The sequence below is a fragment of the Mirounga leonina genome, unplaced genomic scaffold (genome assembly GCF_011800145.1).
Source record: "Mirounga leonina isolate KUSES-001 unplaced genomic scaffold, KU_Mleo_1.0 Mir_114, whole genome shotgun sequence".
NCBI classification, from domain to species: Eukaryota; Metazoa; Chordata; class Mammalia; order Carnivora; family Phocidae; genus Mirounga; species Mirounga leonina.
This window is the reverse complement of record NW_023270265.1, coordinates 48820520-48846408: the sequence shown is the minus strand read 5'-3', so window position 1 is coordinate 48846408 and position 25889 is coordinate 48820520. Positions and strand designations below refer to the sequence as shown.

General features: G+C 44.2%; 1 protein-coding gene across 3 annotated transcripts in view; it reads right to left on the bottom strand.

Annotated features, from left to right (window-relative positions):
• DOCK1 (dedicator of cytokinesis 1) overlaps positions 1-25889 on the bottom strand; it is a 488408-nt gene that overhangs the window by 293314 nt on the left and 169205 nt on the right. For all 3 annotated transcript variants that reach the window (XM_034986026.1, XM_034986046.1, XM_034986035.1), the window contains exons 26-27: positions 11339-11466; positions 9254-9349 (exon numbers count right to left, since the gene is read on the bottom strand). In XM_034986026.1, coding sequence (XP_034841917.1) covers positions 9254-9349; positions 11339-11466 — 224 coding nt within the window. The remainder of the gene's footprint in view (positions 1-9253; positions 9350-11338; positions 11467-25889) is intronic.

The window sequence follows — 25889 nt, the reverse complement described above, 5'->3', positions numbered from 1 at the left end:
GCGCCTCCCACTTCCCACCCTGCTTACCAAAAAGGCCTTTGTACCAACAGATAATGACCAGAAGCAAGGTAGTAAACGTCATACCTTGCCTGCTGTTCTTTGCCGTTCACGGATGTGGGATGTAAATTCTGAAATGAAGCTTAGGTAGTCAAAGATGATAAGTAAAAAATTCTATGACCCCAGCCCCACCCCAGATCGGCAAGTGTGTTATGTTATCAGCCTGCGACACGGTGGGCTGTCACTCTGTACACAGCTAAAAACTCATAATTATTTTCAAGCCTTTACATTTTCTTTTCTTTTTTTTAAATAATGAGAAGAAAAAGCAAGCCTTATGTTTGCAAAGGACTTCATTTTTATGTTTAATTTTGCAAATAAGCAGGGGGCGAGTGCCATTTTCAGCACATCAAATTCTGGAGAAAGCACAATTTTTTCAAGTGGTCGGAGACCATACTCTCTAAAATGTGACTATATGTGTATTTGCCTTCATGTGCTATAGCGCTAAGCCAAGTGACCACATCTCAGTGTCACACTGACACCTCAAACTTAGCATTCTCTTCATCTCCAGACCTGCGACATGTTTACTGCTCACTTTCCATATGGCCAGCAGCCAGGAGTCGCCCAAAGTCAGGACATGCCTTTAATCACTGAAGTTGACAGGGTCAGAGCTATTGGACACTAAGCTTTCTTAGATCTCATTTTTAATCTTTTGGTACCCAAAGGCCAAATGATAAATTCTGGGAAGAATTTGAAAACACACATAGAGATACACAATGGATAATACAGTCACCAATAAATCACAGGTGTTCTCTGCCACTGGAAAGTGTTTCCGTGGATCAGTCCTTGAGACACTGTTCATCGCCAAAAGCGCAGCCAGACGTTTCATACAATTCATTCTGCTCTGTAACCACCGTGGAAGACCGACCATCTCAAAGAGAAACCGCGTGTTTAGTTTAGCTGCTACCAACAAACAAACTTAATGTCACCTACATCTAACCTATTAGTCAGTTGTACTCAGTAACATACCTAGGGGAAAGCTGTGAGTCAAATGTTTTTAGGTATTTTTTAAATAAACAGTGACACTGAGAGTTCTCTTTTGATTACACATTGCAATATAAATCTTAGTTCCTTTATTTTTCCACTCATTTTTTTGCACCTTTCCAAGTATCTTTTTATAGAAACCAAAAGCCCCTCGTCTACAAATGACTCAGTCTGTCAATTTTCTGCTTTTCACGATAGGAAGTAGAGAATCTTATTCTGCCTGTTTTTGTACAACTTAAATTTTGAATAGTTTGTCAACATACAAGAAAACCTAGTCTTCAAGTTTCTGTCCAAAAGTTTCACATCTAATCTCATGCTGACATGGACACCTCACTGATTCGATGCCAATAGCGAAGTGGCTACCCTTGGTAAAAGGATCTCTACCCGCATTTTTCACATCAGAGCTATTTTTTGCCGTGCGTTTTCCTCCTCACTCAACAGCAAATCTATTTTAGTTCTAAGTGTTTCAATTCTACAAGGACTTAGTGATCAGACATCAGACCTGGAATTGATAAAAATGAAGAGTGTATACTGTAAGCATTCTTTGGGGACTACTCATGCTATAATGCAGATGTAGGCTTTAATTAAAAGAAAAACACACATCTTTTGTGGAAGCACTACGTGAGGATAGAAATCCTTATCAGTAAGCAGAATTGAGAAATATTTTTGTGCAAGGAAAAGGACAGACATGTTAATCCTGTACCATGAAGGAAGTGCAATTGTTTCATGTAGACAAAAATTCAAAAAAAAAAAAAATGTGTTTCATGTATTTTATACTGTTTTTAACTAAAGTTATAAAAATGTTTGCAACAAGTTATATCCCCTTGTGTTTTAAGAATCCCGACTATCCTGGTGAATTGAAATAAGGGTGTTAGCAGCTTTCTAATTAGTGCTATACATCTGTCTCAACAAGAGGGCATCCTAGTAAACAGAATGACATCATTGTTTGAAAGCAGTCTAGACACCCCCCCAAAAAAAAACCGAATTTTTTTTTCAGAGTCAAAAAGGAAACTGAAGATAAACTAATTCCTATTTAAAACTAAAAGTATCTTCAGAATAGAAAAAAAAAATTTTCCAAAATCATTTCATAATTTAATTGCAATGTGTCACGAACAGATGCCGATTCTTCTCTTAGAAAGATTTAAGTAAAAACTTTGATACAAAACCAAGGTAAAAAGTACAGTGTTCCCTCATATGTATATGTACACATGGCATTACGTATAGAGATTAAATTATTATACTTGTCACTAAGTTCTTTATTAATTTTTAAATAAAAAATCAAAGGTAATATTTTGTGTGGCTCTTAAACTTATTTCATGGTCTCGATAATTTGGGGAAATACAAGTAATCTAAGAAAGTAATAATAAAGGAAGGATACTGGGGCTAAAAAGAAGTTCCTCCAGTCTTCAGGAGAGGAAATGATGGTCAGGCGGCCGCCGGCTCATCTGGCCTGGCTGGAGGGGGCAGCGCTGAAATGCAGCTCAGACGGTACTTACGAGACCCCGGAGGCTGGCAGGGGCTTCAGCCACCAGAACAGGGCACTAAGCACAATACAAGCTCACAGCAGGATCTAGCTAACTCGTGTAATTTTTAAAGAACCTCAAGGAGACAAGTGAACTCATCAGTGTTTCCAAGCCAAATCTTGTAATGGCCCCATGGAGACAGCTTTTCTCTAAATCATCCACCAAGCAGCTCCCAGCCCCAGGGGATTGGCCACCTCCTTCTTTTCTTCTTCTTTGGGGGAGGAAGGGAGGGTAAGTGAAAGATCGACACCCCAGCTGGGCTGAGCACCCTGTCCCTCCAGCAGAGACCAACCCAAAACTCGTGCCCTCTCCCAAGGGAGAGGTCCGCCTGGAAGCCTGGGAGCAGAGAGGTCCCCACCCCCTTCCCTGCTGTCTGCACTAACAAAGTCCACCTGCCAGGATGGTGGGACCACTGAAGCTGAGACAGAGGCTTTGCTGCCCTCACACGCTCACCAGGGAAAAGAAGAGATGGGTGTAACCCGTGTGCAGGGTGTGGAGGAAGACCCAGTGTGCCAGCCTGGGGCATGTGGGGAAAAATCCTCCAGGTCCCAGTCCCTGCTCACTGAGCCACCTACAGGTGCTGCATCGACAAAGCAGATACAGCAAAGGGCATTCCCTCGTGAGTACTTTCCTAGTGACTGGTTTGTGACTGGCCTCCAAGGAGGGGTCCCAGGGCCTCTGCATCTGCTCCTTGGATCTCAGGCCCTCCCCCAACCCCAGCAGAGTGTAAATGGGGAGGAAATCGAGGTGTGGAAAAACCTTCCTAATTCGCAAAGGGCATAGGACGTGGGCAGGGTGAGGAACACAATCATGGATTACAACTCAGATGACGCACCATCAAATCAGAGTGCCTGCTTTGTGCCTTTCGGAGAAGAGCCAACCAGGTCGTGAGCGTGTCCATTCCACGCCGCCTGGAAGAGCGGCTCCTTTACGAAGCCCACCACCAGAGGACTGACCCTTCCGGAGCACTTTTATCAGCGAGTAAAATCTGACTTGATTACTAAGCGAGGCAGTTTTGTTGGTGCAGGGTCACCTAAAGATTTCAGCAGCCGCTTTCCATACTGACACATCTCCTTTCATCTAGAAAAGCTCTATCACTGGCACATTTGGTCTGAGATAAGTGTGTGACCAATTTATTTACTGGAAGAGCTATAGGACTCAGAAGAGAGCGTTCCATGTTGTGGCTTGGTGTTAACTAATCATGCGATCATGTGCAGCATACATTTTGGCAGATGAGAAGGTCACGTGAGAGCAGCATACTGCCTTTTAAGTAGCTTGATAATTAGCTGAAGATACCTTTGTGGTTCAGTATGAATATGCAAGGACTGCATAGAATATTTTACCCAGGCAGTGACATGGTGTTCCTTCCTCTGCGGTAAATCCACAGTCAGGGACCAACCTCGAGAAAACACTAGAAATGTGGATTTACCTCTGCGGTAAATCCACAGTCAGGGACCAACCTCAAGAAAACACTAGAAATGTGAGAAAGCCAGGAAGAATTGCTGTACCGATACCAAATAAAAATGAATATACATAAAGCCATCACAGCTCCCACGCGCACGCACGTCAGGCTACGCTTTTCTGAAAGCCACAAGTCTTCAAGGTAGATTTATTGGCAAACATACCATGAGAGACACTTTTTATGACACTCGTATAGAAGAGAGAGGTACCATCCACTTGGAACTTTTATAACGTATTACTTTCTTTTGCAAATGAAGATGAAGAACAGAATTTTTTAAGAACGACATTCATACCTTAACTCCTTTAGAACAAACATCGCAAAAATGAATGTTCATGCATAGGGACGAAACACATCTTGGTGAAAATACTGGGTCAGGAGTCTTGGTAAAAGGGCTCTCTTCACTGGGAGGCCAGTTCTAGGACACTCTTTTCCAAGTGCAGAAACAGGCCAGATCCTTATAAGTTACCGAGGCTCAAAGAAAGCACTGGGTTCTCACTAACAGCATCTCCCTGACCAGCGATGCTGATCTCACGATGAAACACAACCGGGGCCCGTCCGTGTCACCCCCAGTTGGTGCTCAGAGCAGGAGACAGAATAACTTCCACCAGGGAGTGTAGTGACTCAGGAGGTGTGCTGGTCACAAGAGCACAGAGACGATCCAGGCACCATTTTCCCCACTCCTAAGGCCTCCGGGTGCATTTTGCAAGGGACTCTTTCCTTAGAAAAGGCCCACAGTTTCATTTAAGTGAATTAGCAATTGCCAGGCTTCTGGTGGGTATCCAGGCCATAGAAAAGTCTTTAAAGGTCCTTCTTCTCACTCGATTACATTTTTAAAGGACCCATGAACAGTGTGTAAATCTGATCACCGGCAAGAAGCAAAAGCACCTAATATCACAGGGGGAGGCAACAGCCCTGTGGATGACTCCTCTGGTCTTCTCTCAACCCAGCGGTGTGTACAGTGCTGTATTCCAGCAAAGACACACGTGAATGGGGGGAGGTGCAAGGTGGGGGGTGGGTACCAGTCACCCAGCAAAAGGCTGGTCAGGGCGCCGGTCCACAAACAAGAGCACTTAACCCAGCACGGCTTAGACCCATATACCACGACGAGGAACACTGCCTGACACTGAGGGCCTCAGAAACTCCCAAAAAGGAAGAGAAAAATAAAATCTGAAATTGGACAATATAAAACTAAGCATGGGATGCCTGGGTGGCTCAGTCGGTTAAGCATCTGCCTTCGGCTCAGGTCATGATTCCAGGGTCCTGGGATCGAGTCCCGCATCGGGCTCCCTGCTCCACGGGGAGCCTGCTTCTCCCTCTGCCTCTGCCTCTCTCTCTCTGTCTCTCATGAATAAACAAATAAAATCTTTAAAAAAAATAAAACTAAGCATGTCACTCAATTATCCTACAGTATCAGACCCCAATGGAATAAAGATAAAATGGCATCTCAATTCTGCAGCAAGGTGACCCCAAGGCTTCTGGGTCAGGGCCTCTTTCAGGCATCTACAAGATCTACGATTCTGTACTTGCCAAATGCGATTTTATTTGTTAAAAAAGTACGATACTTAGGATTATGGCACATTTTTATCCTATGCATGAGATGAATTCCAATAGCTCATTTCACACAGAATGCTGAAAGGTATAAAATGAACTACAACAAACAATACACAATCAACTGTACAGTGTTTAGGAAACACCACAGGCACAGATAAAAGAAAAGGCTCAGGGCACCTGGGTGGCTCAGTTGGTTAAGTGTCTGCCTTCGGCTCAGGTCATGATCCCAGGGTCTTGGGATCGAGTCCCACACTGGGCTCCCTGCTCAGCAGGGAGTCTGCTTAACCCTCTGCCCCTCCCCCTCCCCCTACACTCTCTCTCCAATAATTTTTTTTTAAAAAAGGCTCACACTGTATGTCACAGATTCTCCAGTGACATGGGAAGTCCCTCATTTCTCAGTTCCATACATAAATAGATGGGAAAACTGTCAGCCCACGACAGCATTCCCAACTAATAACATTCCAATGGAAACAAGGCCACATTCCAGGTATTATTGTTGACAGTATCGTGGAATAAATCATTACACGAAGCATAATTATTCAACACTTCTTTAATCACTTTAATTTTTAAATCCATTTCCAGTGATTACTTAGAAACCTTAAGCTGATTTACAGTTACACCACTGACATTCCACTTATGCAAAAACGAGTAGCAAACACACAAGGACTGAAATCTCTGTGATACACTGGAATATTACAGCGTCCCCATGACAGGTCTGGAAACCATTCTCTGCTCTTCCTCTACTCTAAAAGGTCCACTGACTGAGTTTTTTGTCCACCCTGTCAGGGATATTTTTCTCCCCAGATCTTCCTCTAATCTAAATTCACAGATGACATTAAGAAGCTAATGCATCTGAGCAATCAAAAAAGCAAGGTCAAGTACACAGAGCAGGACAGCATTTCCGTCTTCCCACTCTGTGGACATCACAAGGGCTCACGGTTCCTTGATGACTTAAAGAGTCTTCCAAAGAACTCATTTTAAAAGGTAATCGTCCTTCATGAAAATATCTTGATGCTGTTGTTGCTCATTGAGTAATTACAGCTTATTCAGAATCTATTTTGTCTTTTGAGATTCTTTCCATGACGGCCTCGTTGGTTTCACAAAAGGAATCTCCGGACTCTTTTTATAGATATTAAAGATGTTGGAATTGGGAAGGGTCAGCTTAGGGCCTAAATCCCCTTCCTGCTTCTAAAGACTCCTGTCGGAGAAAGACAGGATGGTGGGGAATGGGCCTGGACGTGAGTGGTTTGCTCTGCACCCCTGTTCCCAGACAAGGCCTTGAACCCTTGCTGACTGCTCAATAGGAACAGATCCCCAGCTGGCTAAGACTGAGCGAGGGTTCTCACTGTCATCCCCCATTCTTAGAACATGCATGGGCTCTTCCTCAGGAACTCCTGAGGGGTCCTTCAAGCCCTTCAGGAAAGGGGCAACCGACCCTCCCTTCTACCTCCAGGGGATTCTAGCGTGTGGCCCATGGAAATGACTGAAAGGGGCTAAAAGGAAAGGTGCTTGCTTACTTCGCTGGTCAGCTGTCTCCCTACCGAGGATGAAGACCTAGGAGCAATTCACAGTCCCCTTCGATACCTCCTGGACACTACGGAGATGAGCAAAACCAGTATCAGTCTTACAGAAAAGACTAGGGAAACCAGCTCTGGCACCAAACCAGGGTGCCAAATCACAGTTTCCATGCCATCTGTGAGACCTAGAACTATTTCTTATGTCTCTGTAGGACATTTTCTGCAGTCACATAAGCACGGTAAAGTTGAGAATCAACTGAGAACCTTCCCACTCGTTACACAGTGGCCGGCACAGAAATTAAGTGTCAGTAACATGCTGCTATCATGATCACCATTATGGGCATCATGCCCGAGATGAGAACTTTCCCAAAGGCATCCGGAACCACATGGTCTGAGAGAAGACATCACACTCCACCTGCTCTGTTCAACCTTCGCTAGATCCATTGATTGAAAGCACCTTACAATCTCTCCACATTCCAAGCACCATCCAAACTTCTATGAGCTCCTTCTTGTCCTCCTCATCCCAGCTTAACTGCTTGCCAGCAGGGGATGGCCCAAGTGAACACCCTGCTAGGGTCAGGCCCCTAACCCTAGAACTATCTCTTCAGTTCACTGGCCCCGACCCTGGCCACCACCCCCATCTGCCCATCACTCACTCCCTGCAACCCCACAGTACCATCATGTCACCCCCACCTCTGTAATCCAGCCCATTCCAACAGTTCAACCAGTTGAACTTGGTTTAACTTCAAGCCACACATCACCCATCCCACCTCAGGGCCCCTCAGAGGTCCACAACATGAGAGTGTTCCAAGGTCACCCATGGCACAGCCCCAGGAAGGCAGGAGCACCAGCCCACAGGGGTGATCCTGGAGTCACCTCAATCTTAATCCATGGGGCCCCGTCTCCACCCACCTATACAAAGGTGTTAAGATTAGAGAAAAGAACAGGATAAGGTAGACAAATCTACTACTGCAGAATAATGGAAAAGTCCACTGCAAATAAAGCCAACACACAGGGAAATGTTTTATTTCCTAATTTATACATGTGATCGTCCAAACCTAAATGAGACATACCTTAAAAAGGGAAATCTGAACATAACACATGTTGAAACTCTGAAGCATAAAGTAGGCTGTTTTACTGGATGGAAACATACTAAGACAGCAATTGTCCCACTTCTCTGCTACCCAACTGTGACTTCACCCAAAACCGCATCCTTTACTCATGCCAGCCACAGAGAAACCAAACAGATCCAATGCTACCTATGTTCTTGGCTTGCTGCCTGGACAGTCATGTATGTCACCTTACTTGTCCCCTCCCAGGATAAGCAGAAAGAACTATGGTCACACAAGAAAGACCAATGTATCTAGTCTGGTTGCCAATGAAAACTCTTTAACTGGATGTTTTGTTCCTGGATTTGAAAAATTATTTTTTTTGAAATGCCATCAACCAAACTTAGTGAAATGATAACGTGTACTAGAAATGAGGGGAAATAAAAGGGATCTATGTGTGCATCTTTTGCCTAAGAAACCAAACTTAAGAATAATGGTTGGGAAGGAGAATGCTAAAATCTGGCGGGGGGCTGGGGGAGGGGAGGGTCCCATAATACAAAACTTGAAAAACTGTCTAAATTATTATTAAAACTTTCTTGAGAAAAAAAATCACAGATGCAATTGCATACCTCAGTCATCTGTAGAAGAGAAACATCTACAATATATCAGAGTAGACAATAAAATAGCTGGGTTGGAGCACCTCAATTACTCTCTAAGGTCCTTCATAAAATTTTATTAATGGCATCTTAAATGTAAATACGTAGCAAGAAATCACCAGGAGAATAAAGACTTAGAAGAAAATACATATCCTTTGCTAGAAGTAAATTATAAGTAAACTAGAATCAAATGTTTCTGTCTCCAAAATGTTGTTTTGCTGACCCTTCAACTTGGATACTTGCTTCTAGAATCATAGAAAAATCAGCCTGTTCTATAAACCAGACTGTATATAAATGCATGTCAGTGGCTTGTTACAATGCAGTGAAAGTAGCTTACCGTCAAAAGGCAGCTGGAAAAGGACCAGGTGGATTTTCGGGCCTGAGAGTAAGTGACATGCCTGAGAAGGATGGTCTTGGCCACCATTACACACCCAAGCACACGTCACTGAGCACTTACAATGAGTTCGGAATCCCGTCCCATGGAAATGACGGTTCGGTTGACTGTCCGGAGAAGTTTCTCCATGATTATCTGGACATGCCTCTGAGTTGGCCCCTGGAGGAAGACACACCAGTGAAAACCAACACCTAAGACAATCGTTAGCATGCAAGCCTTGGTGGTTGTCACTGAATCCATTTACCCTGTAAAAAGTAAATCAATTATAACCCTTAACGAGATGAAGAATGGCCCTTGTCAAAGGCAAAAGCCTTCACAAAGAAAACACAAGGCATCTTATTAATTATAGTCCATTAATGGTAATTTGTTATATAATCATAGTAATTTAATTTAAGCAAACCTTAAAAATAAAACAAATCTGTTTAAACAATATAATGTTTATAATCCGTGATTAGCCCACCAATTAGTTTTCTAGAGACACTTGTCCATCTGTAAATGGGAAGCAGGCAGATAGCACACCACAGATTATTTGCACCAACAATCACGTAGAATACACTGTATTTATTTTAGCACGCTATCTAAAATTATCATAGTGTGCCACAGATTTTTTTCCATCAGTAGAAATTTGCTCTGTTATTTTGTGTGTGATGGGATTCTTGATTCTTCGTCATGAACTTGGAAGTTGTTTAGATATGTCCCCTAGGTGCTCACATACAAGGCTCAGGCAGGCACCACCTCCACGACGAGGCTGGGCCATACAAGCTTCTTCACTCCCAACCTTCTCCCCTTTAAGAAAGGGGAAGGCCCTGGAATGGGGTCGCTGGCTGTTGGATCAAGGCTTCTAAAACCTTTCAAAGGCAACTCCCCCGGAAGTTATAGACACCCTTGCTATGAAGTGATTTCATCTGATCTCTTTCTTCAATGGCACTAACAAGGCTCTGAGAGCATGAGCCCGTGCAGGAAGGAAGTGGGCAGGACAGGTAAGTGCATGTGTTGACTGGGAAGGTGTCCAGAGGTCATGTGGGGGAGAGCACAGATTAAGCCCTGCTGACCTTAAAAAGCTGGCCCATCTGTCTCCTGCTAGAGGCACAGATGGATGGACAAGGACCTATATGCCTTTCCAGACACACCCCGAGAATCAGGAGGATGTGTGCACGGGTACACAAATGTGTATTGGGCGGGGGAGGGTAGTGTTGGGGATAGGAAGCCGTAGGGTCAGATTTTCCATATGCACTTGCACCAACTTCTGATTAAGAAAAAAGGTCAGTGGACTAGGCATACAATTTACAAATACAAAAGGAAATACCATTTAAAAAGAGAGAAAAAGCTAAAAAAGCACAGAAGGAAATTACTTGTGGGGAGAGGAAGGTGGGAAAGGAGGCAGAGAGCCATTCTTCTCAAAACTCTCAGAAGCACCAACAACTTAAAAACAAAAACAAAAAAAACCCCAAAAACTCTGTGCATGCATTACTTTAAAGTAAGAATTGACAAAAAGAATATAGATAAATTAGCCTCCATTTGTTTATTTCTACTTTTTAATATCAAAGCCGTTTTCTGACCTTAAGGATCAAAATCTGTCTTGGGGAGGCATTCACTTGATTCAGTCAGGGGAAAAACTTAAAGATTTTTAACTTAGAAGAATACACATTTTAATATTAGTATCTCACTTTATACATAAATAAGAACCATTGAAGGGTACCACTCAACAGAGAGAGAGAGGCTAACCCTTAAAATTAAGGTCATTTCTTTTTAAACGAGTCCTTTGTGCCTTTGTTAACTTTAAACAAAGTTAAAAATTAACTTTAAACAAGTTAAAAATTAACTTTAGGGCGCCTGGGTGGCTCAGTCGTTAAGCGTCTGCCTTCGACTCAGGTCATGATCCCAGGGTCCTGGGATCGAGTCCCACATCGGGCTCCCTGCTCCGTGGGAAGCCTGCTTCTCCCTCTCCCACTCCCCCTGCTTGTGTTCCTGCTCTCGCTATCTCTCTCTCTGTCAAATAAATAAATAAAAATCTTAAAAAAAAAAAAATTAACTTTAAACGAGTTAAATGTGCTTTTGTGCAGTGAGGCAGGGGCTCTTGGGGATTATAGGGGGACCCCTGCTGCCGGGTGCGTGAAGACAGCCTGAGTAAGCACAGCCATTACTCACCACGTCCTTCCTGTACAGAACCTCCAGGATGTTGCTGAGCAGGTGGCAACAGGCCTCCAGGTCTTCCTGTCTCTCCAGATGGTACTTGAGCTGATCCGTCATCATGGGAAGCAGGATCTCTCTGCAGTCTGCAGGGGACATGGGGCTGCCAGTCAGCAGGAGACCCACCAAGATACAACTCTATTTGCTAGAAGCTTGTTTTCCTAGCATGTTACATTGTTTTCAAGCATGTTATATTTACTTTCTTCCAAATGTGAAACTGACATCTGGAGGGGGTCAGATGGCCTGATATGAGGAAATCACTTATCCTCCTCTGTAAATACTTTACACAGAAGCAGGCATGCACACATCTATGTGTGTGTCTCCTTGTAAATATACAGTAACAATCCACAAACATATATAAACACATTGACATATACATCCCCTAGTGTGCAGATAGATATAAACACAAACACACCAGCTGGGGCTTTGACTAGTTTCCTGTGCTGAACTATAAATTCACTGACTTACAACTTTTAAAGAAATATTAGTTACAACAAAAATTATCTGAATTACAGCTACTCTTATTTTTTCCCAGGAGGACCAAAGCATGGTTTCGTTCTGCTCCCATATGCCTCATAAATAAAGGTTTCTGAGCTCAGCCGAGTCATAACCCACTAAATTCCCCACTTGATCTTTGCTCACTCCGGGACAACTTTCTGGTAGGCTCACACCTGCAGAGACAGTTTGCAGAAAGCTCAGGACTCAGATTCTGGAAAGAGGTTATCGGAGTTGCAGGTCTCCTCCCTTCCTAGCAGGGACATCTTGAGCAGCTCACGTTAGCTCTGAGTCTCAGATTCCTCATCTCTAACATGGACACACGGCACTAGCTACTCACAGATTTGGGGTACAATACTCCTACATGGTTAAGTTCGAAGGCCTGGGCCTCATTAGATGCTCAGGACAAGGTACTTGTTCTTATGACATAACACAGATACAAGAGAGGAGCGACAGCCTCTCTCTGGCGTACCAGACCCCTGCGCTAATGCACGGGCATGTGAAGGGGGGGAGCCATGGGGAACGAGCCCTGAGCCTGGAGATGAGAGTCAGGGTGGCCTCCTCCAGGGGAGCACTGCCTTCATGTGCTGGCAAGAGGAACAGTAATTTCTCACATGGGGCAGGAAACCAAAGAATGGGAAACCTGTACACAAAGTCAGGCAGGAAGGCGCATAGGGCACATTTAGGAGGCACATGAACAGACACTTCCCCAAAGAAGACATACAAATGGCTACAGACACATGAAAAGATGTTTCATCATCATTAGCCATCAGGGAAATTCAAATCAAAACCACATTGAGATACCACCTTACACCAGTTAGAATGGCAAAAACTGACAAGGCAAGAAACAACAAATGTTGGAGAGGTTGTGGGGAAAGGAGAACCCTCTTACACTGTTGGTGGGAATGCAAGTTCATACAGCCACTTTGGAAAACAGTGTGGAGGTTTCTCAAAAAATTAAAAATAGAACTACCCTATGACCCAGCAATTGCACTACTGGGTATGTACCCCAAAGATACAGATGTGGTAAAAAGAAGGGCCCTATGCACCCCAATTTTCATAGCAGCAATGTCCACAATAGCCAAACTGTGGAAAGAGCCGAGATGCCCTTCAACAGACGAATGGATAAAAAAGATGCGGTCCATATATACAATGGAATATTACTCAGCCATCAGAAGGATGAACACCCAACTTTTACATCAACATGGATGGGACTGGAGGAAATTATGCTAAGTGAAATAGGTCAAGCAAACAAAGTCAATGATCATATGGTTTCACTTATTTGTGGAACATAAGGAATAACATGGAGGACATTAGGAGAAGGAAGGGAGAAATGAAGGGGGGTAAATTGGAGGGAGAGATGAACCATGGGAGACTATGTATTCTGAGAAACAAACTGAGGGTTTTAGAGGAGAGGGGGGTGGGGGGATGGGTTAGTCCGATGATGGGCATTAAGGAGGGCACGTACTGCAGGGAGCACTGGGTGATATACGCAAACAATGAATCATGGAACACTACATCAAAAACTAATGATGTACTGTATGGTAACTAACATAACATAATAAAATAAAAATTAAAAAAAAAAAAAGAGGCACATGCACAGAAGAGGGGGTGGGGGAGAAGAGGGGGGACATAAGGACCAAAGAACGTCCAGGTTTTCATTTGTCTTTTAGATAGGATCAGAGAAAAGGATGTTCAGAAAATTAAAGAACAATAAGGCAACAAACACAAAGGAGAGTAAAAAAAAATGTAATTATTAATTGTCTCTTCCAGTTGGGAAATCCCATTTAACTCCAGTATCTTCTTACCACCCTCGCTCTGCTTGTGACACCAGCCCAGCCACCACTGTTCCCTTTAAAGTGTGGAGCACGAGAGAGAAGACAGCAGAGCTCTGGAACATGAGAGAGCCTTAGCTTGTTTTTAGGATTGTACATTTTAGGGCTTACGTTAATGACACATAAAAACATGTTTTGCGCTGTTTTCTGAATTTAAAAAAAAAAAAAAAATGGAGCAGGCAACATTGAAATGGTTCTTGCAAGTATGCTGAGACCCACTTAGAAGACTTCCCCAAGGACCACACGGTAATAGATGCCCAAGAGTGCAGGCGGGAGCCACAAGGACGAAGAAATAGCACAAACCCTTCTGTTCCACCTACTTCCAGGGAACTGCATGTAGGAAGCTCATGCTAAGACTTTTTCAAATCCCATTTTGATTGATCCCCTGAAAAGGACTAACAGCAGCTCCGTTTTTCCAGAAAGAGTTTGGTCCAGTGATTATATGATTTCACTTGTTGACAATGAGTCGTCAGTACTTAATGCGTGAGGTGCTGACATGCTATGCATCTTCAAGACAGAGGCCAGGCCCACCCTCCCGGCTGTAATGTTGGGAATCACCGGAGGCCAGGGAGCAAGACACATAGCACGTGGAGAGATGCTATCCTGTGGGGACCATGAAGGACCCTCCATGTTTGTGTTCACGGATGTCAGGGGCCCTCACGTGATTCCCTTACCTTCTCAGCCAACAGCCCCGTAAACGCACAAGGGAAGCGCTCCAAAGAGTCAAGGCCTGCGGTCCGGGTAGGAACATGCAGAGGTGTCAGAGAGCAGCCCGAGACCAAACCAGTCCAAGGGAAATGCCCCAAGAAAATTACCCATGTCAGCAAAGGCAGCCTGGAAATGATTCAGTTCCAAATGCTGACCCACTGGACACATGAATCCCAGAAGCACCCCAAGCCTAGTGTCTTTCCTACAGAATCTCAACACTCACAAATGACATCTGCCCCCAGTAGGTCTTGACGTGCTGACCTGAACCACACGGCCACATCCAGTGTAAAGACTACATACCAACCTCCTCGAACCCGATAGGCTGGGAAGGTCTTCTGGCAAACCTGTCCGGGTCCAACTCTACTTGCGTCCATCCCCACGGACCCTGGCGGGACATCTCCAGGATGATGGTCTTCCTTCCCTTCTGTCTAAAACACACCACCCAGCTTGACCACCCTCACCAGGGGGCCGAGACGCTGGTCGCCCCGTCCACTGGTTCATCCTTCCCACGGCCACCATCGTGGAGGGAAGTCATATGTCCAGGACAGCTCAGAGGGAGAAGTTGGAGCCATAAAGCCCTGGACCCCACAACACGATAAAGGAAAACAAATGATGTCAGCTGGACAAAACAAGCGTAGGAGGAACCCAACAGAAGTAGAAGGCCAGCCCAGGGTGGGAGGAGGAGTGTGTCCGTGAACAGTCTCAGAAAATCAGAGGAACACAGTCCTGGACTCAGAGACGGCAGAAATGTCCCTCCAGGCACGGGGACCCAGGTGCCCTAGCCGAAATCCATCTCTTCCCACCCCATTTATCTGTCATGCTGGGCAAGCAGTTGCTGACTGCCCCGTTCTCAGAGGTAATTGAGTGTGTTAGTGTCATTTGTCAGAATTACTCCAGGGTGAGGAAGTCACGGCTGCCCTGTTCATCTTCGGCAGGACACGCTGTCAGCCACCTCCCGCTACCCGGGCGGATCGCCCACCTTCTCCCCAAGCCAGGGGTCTGCGTGTTAGCTGCACCTGTTTGTTATCCAGCTTCTCTTGATGAGAAATGACAACACTTTTCGGAAACGTCACTGCCATTCTGTCACCGAGAAAGACATTTCATTCTCTTAGCCACCCGAGAACATAAAAATCATCCTCCTGATGGACCCATAACCACAAGCTGGATGTTTCTAGTAGCCACAGGAGAATATAGCTCATCTTTCCTTCGTCATTCTCCCCACCCGAAGCTGGTCACAGTAAAATGGGGAAGGGGAGCAGCACCGTTCACTGGAAGGAGGAGAGGAGCCCATGCTGCCAGAAGGATGGTCCAAGGACAGACCGGGGTACAGGATGGCCCCAGACACCCGGTGCATGGACCACCGCAAATGACCACTGGTTCTACAATCCCTGCAGGGATCCAATCTCCATGAGAGAAGAGGGCTTGTTCTCACCCAAGGGGAGTAGCGCCCCACGTACACTAAGACCTGATTGTGTGTGTGTGTGTGCTCCTCTTAGCAGGAAGCTGTCACACGTGTCCCTTGTTCTTGGTCTGTAAACCACCTCGCTCGCCTCCTGTTTGGTGAGAAGGAGGGACCTGTGGTCAGAGCCGCCCTGCCCTGTCCTTGGAAGACATCAGAGGGAAGAGGCATCATAACAAGATCTCTCCCATTTCTGGTGACCCAGTTTCACGGGACGGCCTCCGAGCCAGCCCAGACGGGAGTGTGCAGGTACACGTGTGCATGTGCGGACACATGTGGGAGAGCTGGTATGGGTCATCTGCCGTTCCAGGTGCACCGGATCGAGTGACAGGTGTGTGGCAAGAAGCCGGTGTGCCTGCCAGTGCTGTCTCAGCTCCTCAGCTGCCCCCGCCAGGCCCAAGGGACCCAGGGTCCCCAACCTCATCTCTCAAAGGGTGTCTCTTACTCCACATTTCAGTGATTTCCAGCTTCTTCAAGAAGTGGTGGGCACAAGTTCCAAGTGACATACAAGTCTCTCAAATTTTACCAACGGGTCAAAACAAAAACTGTAGAGCACAGAGCAAAGTACCCCCCACACACTCACACACACAGCACATACACACCACACATAAGCCTCACTCACACCACACCCATACACACCACACTCCCAGCACTCACTACACACACACACCACACATACACACTACATGCACACTGAGCAAACACCCATTCATGCCTGCAATGAAGAATTTTAAAGCATCAGAGGCAGTCTCTGACAGCTGAGAAAGAAGAATCTCCTTTCATATTCTGAATGTCCCAACTCGGTGTCCTGCATACCCTTCCCCATGAACAGAGTGCCATTTCTCTACCATGATTGATGCCAATAGTCCAATTTAGGTTCAAGGCAGATGCCCTGGGAAACTGACAACCCCCCCCCCCAAAATAAACAAACCTTTACATTTTAACAGGAAACATATTTTAACCAACTACCCACACATAACCATTTGGAAAACAGCTACAATAAATATTTGACTGGAAGCCTCGGAACCTGGATCACTCTTCAATTTTGGGAAAGGCTTTACTCTGATTAAGGTTCAGCTTACCCACACACATTAGGAAATTATAAAATCCACCCTGCTTACTCTTTGCTTTGGATCTTGGGCAAGTTACCTCTACTCTCTAAGCCTTAATTTTTTTATATGCAAAATGGGGCTGTGTTTATCTCTGAGGTTCGCTGTGAGAATCACATGATATAATGTGTGCATTTGGCAAATAGGAGCGTTCGATAAATGGGAGCTGCCAATAACAATAACAGAAAAAATATCATTATACAAAGTCAGCCTTTTCAACAAAAAGTACACAAAGACAAATGCCTCAGAGCTGCACTATCTAACAGGGTAGCCAGTGCGCACTTGAAATACAGCTGGTGCCACAGAGGAATAGAACTCAAATTTAGTTAATTTTTAAGTAATTAAAACGTAAACCTAAAAAAATGATACTTGCTTATTGGCAACATTAGCATGGAAGATTGGAACAACTTGAGTATAGGAATTTACTTTTCAGGGGAAAATTTTATGAAATGTTCAAAACACAGATTAAGTATCTGTGATGAAAATTTAGCATCCAAATTGAGATGCACTATTGATGTCAAAAACACACCGGATTTCAGAGACTCAGTTTGGAAATAAACGAATGGAAACCAGGTCATTAGTAATATTTAGATTGAAGTCATGTTGAGATGGTATTTTAGATAAATCATTAAAATTAATTTCAGCAATTACATTGTACTTTGTTTTTAATGCAGCCTCTAGAAAATTATAAATTGCATTTGTGCCTCACACTGTATTTTGTTGGACAGCCTGGTCTCAGAGTATGCCAGGAAGCAGATGTTAAAGACCTCCTGTGTGATTTCTCATTTTAATGAACTGGTGTGCAACACTGAAAGGAGAATGAAGGCCACCGCAGATCTCTCCTATCAGATCTCTTTTCACATGGATGGGACCACAGGGCTTGGGAGCGCCGGATAGCTGGAGTCGAAGCAGAGACAGAACCCACAGGGAAGCAGAACTAGCTAGCACAGTTCTGATTTTCCCTGCCGGACGAGGGAAATGCAGGCAGCCCAGCGGACAATGACTCCACACAAATCAGCTGTGGGGATCGGAGGTCCCAGCCACCCTCCACAACCCCCTCTCCCAGTGAGATCCACTATGATTACAGACAGCAATAATTCGACATCTGTTCATCCTCAGCTGTGCGGGCTGAAGCCATGATGATTAATGCTCTGGTAATGGGCACAAAGTAAAAAATATTAATCTTTATAAAAGGTATTCAACAGGCATCATCAGCTTATAAATGTCCAAGTAGAATATCCGTCTATAACCCCATTATGGCTCTACATTAAAGCAAGATGCAAATACGAGAATGAATTTGTCCATTTAAAACATTCGTATTATGAACACTGAGTAATGTGCTGCTTAATTTTTAGTTTGGTCACATTAAACAAATGATCCATAAAGTGCATTTAATAACCTTGAGCCTGTTACACAGAACTGAGATCCAGATTAACACTTTTAATGAGAATTAAACAGTAGGAGCTATATAAATGGGGGATGCTTGTTACTCATTTGTTATAGACACTCATCTTATTTTTCAACTATCTAAGAACTCTGTACCCACATGATTCAATTTGTTCAAATGATTTTCTCCCTCAAGTCTTCAAACAACAGAAAAATGGGAGTCAGCAATGGAAGGGATCACAGGAGCCATCTACTTATGTCCAGACTGACAGATGGGGGTACCAGGAGCCACAGAGAAAGGACATGCAGGGATTGCACCACTAAGCAGCCAAGCCAGAATTAGGTGCCTGATCCCAAAGCCAGAGCTCCTTCGGATAAATGATACATGCATGTACCCACATGTAGTTCAGGAATCTTCACATGTCAAATGCAGATTACATTTCTCCAAGTATTATTTTAATGTAACATGTCATAATCATTGGTAGTACCAGGAGAATCAATTCAAATTGAGCAACCCTACGTATGTCATTTTTCCTTTTTTGATTTCCTTTCTCATTTCCTTTTCCATTTTTCCTCCTTGTCTGTGAAATTAAGTAAATCCAACTGCCCTGCACCATATTTCTATTCCTATCATCTGGTAACACCTTCATAAATATTTTGGTCAAAGGCTCCTCAGTGCCACTTGGCTGAGTGCTGAAATGATCAGAAATAAGATAATCTGCATGTCGGCTTTGAGGTACCCAATGTCATGGAATTTTAATTGACAGGATGACATTAAAAGAATCCGTGGGGTGCCTGGGTGGCACAGTCGGTTGAGCGTCTGACTCTTGGTTTCTGCTCAGGTCATGATCTCAGGGTCATGAGATCGAGCCCCATGGCAGGCTCCACGCTCATGGAGTCTGCTTGAGATTCTCTACCACTCCCTCTGCCCCTCCTGCTCATGTTGTCTCTCTCTCTTTCTCTGTCTCACTCAAGTAAATAAAATCTTTTAAAAAAAAAAGAATCTTGGAAATTGGAAGGAGAACGTGGTAGCACATAGATTGTATAGCAATGGGAAAAGAAGCTGATCAAAGATATCTTCTGGATGAAGCCACTGGACCTAGTGTGTCATCTTTTTGGAGGAAGGAATGGGACAGCAGATTATTTTGTATCCCTCGGTTTTGAGAAGTTTAATAATAGGAGTTAAACATTCATTTGTATTGTAGTAATAAATAATTTTTCAGAAGAAAGAAATGAACGAACAACCAGCGGAGAAAAATCACAGATGAGTCCCATTTACAAGTAGATGAAAAAACTAGATGAAAAAATTAGAGTCAAGTAAAATCCTGGGGAAGATTATGTGGAAGTGCCAGTCAGGCCAGGAATCTAGTCTGTAGGTAGATGGAAGTGCATTAAGGAGGTGGCTTGGTAAGTTCAGAAGGAATTCTACAGGTCTGCCAGTCCTTAGGCAGAATCTTACCACGTAGAGGATGAGAAAACAAAGAGACAATATACAGAGCTGGGGTGTGGTGTGCATTATTTTAACCAGGAGAGTGAAGGTAGCCAAGAACATAGGTCTTGGTCAATGTACTCCAGCACACACACAGTGTTCTGTTACTACGCACATTTGTTCAGATCACTTTCTGCCACCTGTCACTCTATATATTCCTAAAAACTCTCTAGATCATTCTAGCCTTCCTTACATAAAAATGTACTTCATTTCAAGGACCACTATCCTCTGTCAAACTTGTATCTTATTCACTTTATGGAAAAGACGAGAGTTGCTTAGCATCAGAGCCACATTTGTTGCACCTAAGTGGAGCTTCTGAACTTTGTACTGATTAAAATTTTCATAAATGTTTTCTCTTGGTGGTAGATTCTTTGTAAATAAATTGGATTCCAAGACTGAGTTGACCAGCTAAGATCAAAAAAAAAAAACAAACCCACAAACAGCAACAACAACAAAAAGCCCACAAACTCCTGTTTGCCCTGACAATGAAATGTATATGTTAAAAACAGTGTCAAAACCCTATAGTCCAATCCACTCCATCTTGAGGGACGGTCTGTGCACTCAGGGATGGGTTTATGCAACAGAAAAAGAATGGGGTCTTCAAGGAGAACCTGGGAGATGACAGACTGACCTGGGGCTCCCCCCAACTGTCCCAAGCAAGTTACTGTAGGTAACCTATCATGCGGGTACAGAACTAATCTCATATAGCTTGGAAGGAATCATGAACTGGGGAGACTCAAAGACTTGCCGTCCTGATGCCCTGTGTGAGCATGAACAGATACAGGACAATAGAGGCAGCCTCTTCTAAGTTGCTCTTCTTGCTCCCAACATCAAGCAACAGGGATAGGAGCCCACCCAGAGGTGGGTACAGAACCAGGGATCAACAGACTATGATAAAGGTCAGACCAAATACAAGCTGAGGAACTACCCGTTTGATCACAGATATGAGTCCCAACACACACACACAAAAAAGAAAAGTATGACAACTCCATGAGCACAACACTGCAATTTTGCTTATTTATTTTTGCATAGTTTTACATTTATTTATATGTTTGTTTATTCATATATTTGTATCTTATCTTGTTCCATATGGCATTTGAAGTGAGTTCTGTATTCAGAATGTATTATTCATACAGTGGATGTGAAATAGTTTCAGAACAGAGTGGGCGATGGATTTCTAACAAGGCAACTCCTTAATCAGCACCACAGTGGTGGACAGCTCCCTGCCTGGGATTTTGCTTACAAATTAGTAGGACTTGTTGCTTAACTCCTGGGCCCTTACCTGTAAATTAAGAGAATTACTTTTTCCAATTATACGTTTTTAAGCTGATGGCTCTGAAGCCTCTCAGAGGAATCAAACTTGCTAACCAACAGTCCTGAGCACATGGTAGGTGCTCAACAAATTATAATGGAATGGAAATGGATATAATTAAGAAAATGAAATTGAGTTCACCCTCCTAGATTCAATAAGCCCTTTCTAAAAAGGCTGCACTGTTTTAACAGATAGTCTTTTCAAACACTCATAATGAATGATATAGAGTGATATACAGAATGAGGTATGAAAAAGGTACAGTACTTTACAGATAAAGATTAAAATTGTCTCAAAAATAGAAGAGGAGAAAATGATTTCACATTCCACCATTATTTCAAGAACTGGTCTTTGGGGTTCAAAGCTAGTAACATTCCATAGAAGTCATCAGCACGACTAACTAATTAAAGTATCCCAGAATACTATACATGTGGAACGTTACATGACTGTGTCACATGACGGCCCCAACCCCAATTTTCCTTTCTGTACAATATCCCTCAAGTTAACAAAACTACTGCAGAGTAGCTCTAGGTTTAAGATCCCCTCAATCAAGAGAAATAGCTCTCCATTTTTCACAGTGGAGAAGCTCAAGAGATTTTATTTTGATTTGTTTATGGATCAAAGCATTAAGAAGGTATATTTTATTATAAATCTGTATTAAACATGTAGCTGTTCTTTCTACAATTTAAAGCAGAAGAAGTTGATTGATAGAGTGATTTTAAGAAATAAAAATTTTATATCTGGGATTAATCACAACAAAAATAGTCAGGAAATCTGACTTCAATATTTCCTAATAGCTAGCCCCATTGGTCTCTGAGCCTTTGCCCTCAGATTTCAAAGGGCTGCTGTAATTAATGTTTCTAACATTAAAAAGGAGAGTATCACTCTGCTTGATAACTGGAAGAATCATTCACCTTGAAAATAAGCATGAGGAAAATAATTTAAGCTCTCTAGGCCTACATTTTGAAGAAGCTCTGTATTGTTCAAAAATGGAACACAAGTAAGTTTTCTGAGGCTGACGAACACGGTCTAAAAGGAGCCTGTTTGCTACACTGAAAGAAAAAGCCATGGGAATGGCCAGAAAACGAGGGGATGGCACACTTCCCATTCCTACTCACTGCTAGATTCCAACCATCAGGGGAAAAAAACAAACCCAAAAATGAAAAACAAACAAAGGGGTGCCAATGAATAGCGAGCTTAAAACAACGTAATCCACCAAGAGTATTAAACTCCTGCCAAGACTATAAAGGGATTATCATGCCACTAAGTCTTCACATCTTTACTCTTTAAATCTTATCCTACCTTGCAAAACCCAAAAAATTTAAGACACAATGGTAAGTATATAATAAGCTCTAAAGAAAGTCTTCGGGTTGGTTTGGTCACTTTCAGTATGGGAATATGGAAAGGTCAGTTCCTGAAAGACAAAGATGATACAGCGTTAACTGGCATGAGTTCTCCCAAAGGTCTCCGGTTCAGAGCCACGGTGGAAAGGAGCCCATGTGGGTGAGAGCGTGTGTTCCAGAAGCTCTCTCGGCTTAACTCAGAGGCATCTTGCAAGTATGTCCAATGCTCTTGACTAATTTGAAAGTTAATGCTATCTCAGGTTGATTCCTTTTTTCCCCAATTGCTATAACATTAACGTAAAACGTTTTTGTGGGCATAAATCCTAAACCTTGGTGTCCCAGTGTTTATTTTAATTTAATTACTCTGAAACTTTTCATTTCTATAATAGGATTTAAGCTTTAATTTTCACAGCTTTTGTCAGATATGTGGGCAACACTATAATCACAGGGGAACAAAGCTACAAATGCACAAATCATGAAGCTCTGACCTTTCTATCTCTTTGTATCTTGCTTTGAAAATCTGCTCACTCCACACCACAGATTATATGCAAGAGTCATCTTTTTGTGAAGCACATAATCTATTTAACCAGCTTTCAAGTAGTCAAGTCACATCGCGAGACAACGCTTGGAAGCCATTACCGCCCATTCATTGGCTCTCGTGCACAGCATGCTAAGGAGTCGGACGCCCTTCGCCTCCGCTCAGGAGCAGGAACATCCAAGGTGGAGTGCAGATGCCAGCCTGGGGACGAGCCCCTTTGCACATCCTCCCTTTCCCAAAACAAAGTCATTCGTTCTTTAAATACCACCGTACTTGTGAAAAGCCATCCTAAATGACATGCTGTGGTGGCTAGGATTTGCTTCAAAATATCTGGGGGAGGAGCACAGAGATAAAAACAAGACCAACCAGGACTTGATACGTCTGGAAGCCCAGTGAGGAGGCCGCAGGCATGTTACATTCTTCTTTCCATTTTTCTCTATGATTAAAACTTTCCATAATTTTAACAAAATCTATCTTGAATCCAGAAGTAGAGCTGAACTGTCCCCCTCCCCCACCTCACATTTCCACAAAACTGAGAAAGAACTAAATCAGGAGCAAAAAGATGATCTTGATTTTACAAAACTTCTCACGGATGACCCTCCACAGCTTAAGTCCCTCAGGAGTCTTCGTTTTCCATCTCTCCTTATGTTATTCCTCCTCAAAGACAACTCCTTCCTCCTCCATGATCAATCCATTCAGAGCCAAGAGTACGAGAGACAGCCAGCTTCCCTGTGCAAACACACAACCTCTCCTCCCCTAAATCAAATGCACTACATATGTATGCAACAGATCACCCTTCCTTCTCTGTGCTGCTCCCTGAGAAGAAGTGCTGGATGTGGACATCCAAGTCCATTTTTGTTCATGCAAAAATACGCCCTGAGGACATCCCTGACGCCAGGCACTATCCTAGGAGCCAGCGATCAAGCAGCTACAATGTGAACAAGAAGGCCATGCTCAGGGATCTCTCATGCGAGGGCGAGACCACGGATAAAAAGCAAGCCAAAAAGAAAAACTATGCCATGATTTCAGTTGGTGGGGAGTGGCAGGAGCAGGCTTGGGGTGGAGTGGCTGGGGGTGTTCTGTGCAGAGTGATCAGAGCACCTCTCGGAGGAAGCTCCCTATAACCCTTTTCTTTATTTGATCCAGGTCTATTGACTTTTAGCTCGTATTTGACATGATAATACCCTCCCCGATGAGGGCAAGATCTTAATTGCCATCTTTTACTGAATCCCCCACAAAAATGAGAGACATAGCTAAAGCTGATCGACTGTGCCTAAATGAGAGATGCAAATCACAGCACTATACATACATTCATCTTCAAAATGTAGGATATAGGCAACAAGAACAGGGCAGGTGAGGAAGCTGAAGCCAGGAGGGTAACTTGTCGAAGGTCAGTGAGTTAGCAGGTACTAGAGGCAGGATTCGAAGCCAGGCAGTGTGACCATGAAGCCCACGCACTCAGTCCTGTTGTGTACCCCCCGCCCTCATCACAGAGAGGCCTTCAGAAATACACAGTTCTTGATTAATGAGGAAGTAAAATCATTTGTAGGAGAAATGATGCAAACAAGTCATTCATTCATTTATTTATTTATTTTTACAAATCGAAGTTAAAGGAGAGGGCCACGGGCTCAGGTCAAGGCTGATGGCGCTGACAGGCAACCGCGCGCTGTGAGTAGTCGAGTCTCCGGGCCCTGGCGCTGGCTTTATCAGCACGCTATGGGGCAGACATCCGCCGGGGCCACCGGGCACACCCCAGCTCCTGAAGAGCCTTCTCACACCCGGGAGAGGTCTCTCTATTACGAGCCGTGCCTCCCCCGTACAGAAGTCGGGACAAGGCCACGGCCACTCTTGCAACAACTGTAAGGCAGACTATGTTCCAGGTTCTGCCGGGAGCCCTGATGCAACTGGAAACAAGCCGTGGGCGGGACAGCTCTGTGCAGAGCTCCCATTTCCTTTGACCAGGGTGGCGGCTGCAGAAGAAGCAGGAGTCGCAAGGCCCTGATCCAGAAGGAGCACGGCGGCTGGGACACCTGTTCGTGGACAGTGACAGTGAGAGCAGCTAAGGTGTCCACACCCACTGGGGTCAAACGACCCTCTCTGTCAAAACACACATCTCCTGCCATAGCCTAGCAAACTCAGCTGGATCATCCATCCTCTGTTTCTGTGTCCTTCAGAGGACAGAGAAGCAGCAGTTGGGAAAACAAGGCTGAAACAACAGGGCACTGCAAGCCGCAGCTTACTGGGACCCGCACCTGGCAAAGGAAGGCCTCTCCGCAGAACAGCAATCCCAGTGTCAGTGTTCCCAGCCAGCCCTGCTGCACACACATCAGCCTGGCTCTCCCACTGAAGGGACACACCTCCAACTACAGAATGTATTCGATATTGGGGGGAGGAGGAAAGCAACGTTTTAGAGCAAAGCAACTAAGTGAGCCCCTTCTATGAGTAAGGCAACGCACATGCCGGTGAGCAAAGACAGGGCCTGGAGCCCCCGCTGGGGAACCTGGAGGAGCCACAGGGTCATGCACCCGGACCACATCCTCGAGAGAACATTTACTACGGGCCAGCAGCTTCGGTGGCTTAGGCAGCTAACTCTGGTTATATCCGGTTCTAGAACTCTGGACACGTGGGGTGATAGGCTGACTGGCTCCACTGGGATCAGGAAGAGCACACGGACCAGGACCATTGTTACAAATTAACAAGAACTGGAACAAAGCAGGAAAATCAGGGCCATCACATCTCATCAGAAAATACTGTAGCTTCAATGATTTATACCAAATGTGGCAGAGGATATTTTACAAAGTAATGACATCTTTGTGAGAACAGACCAACCGGACGACT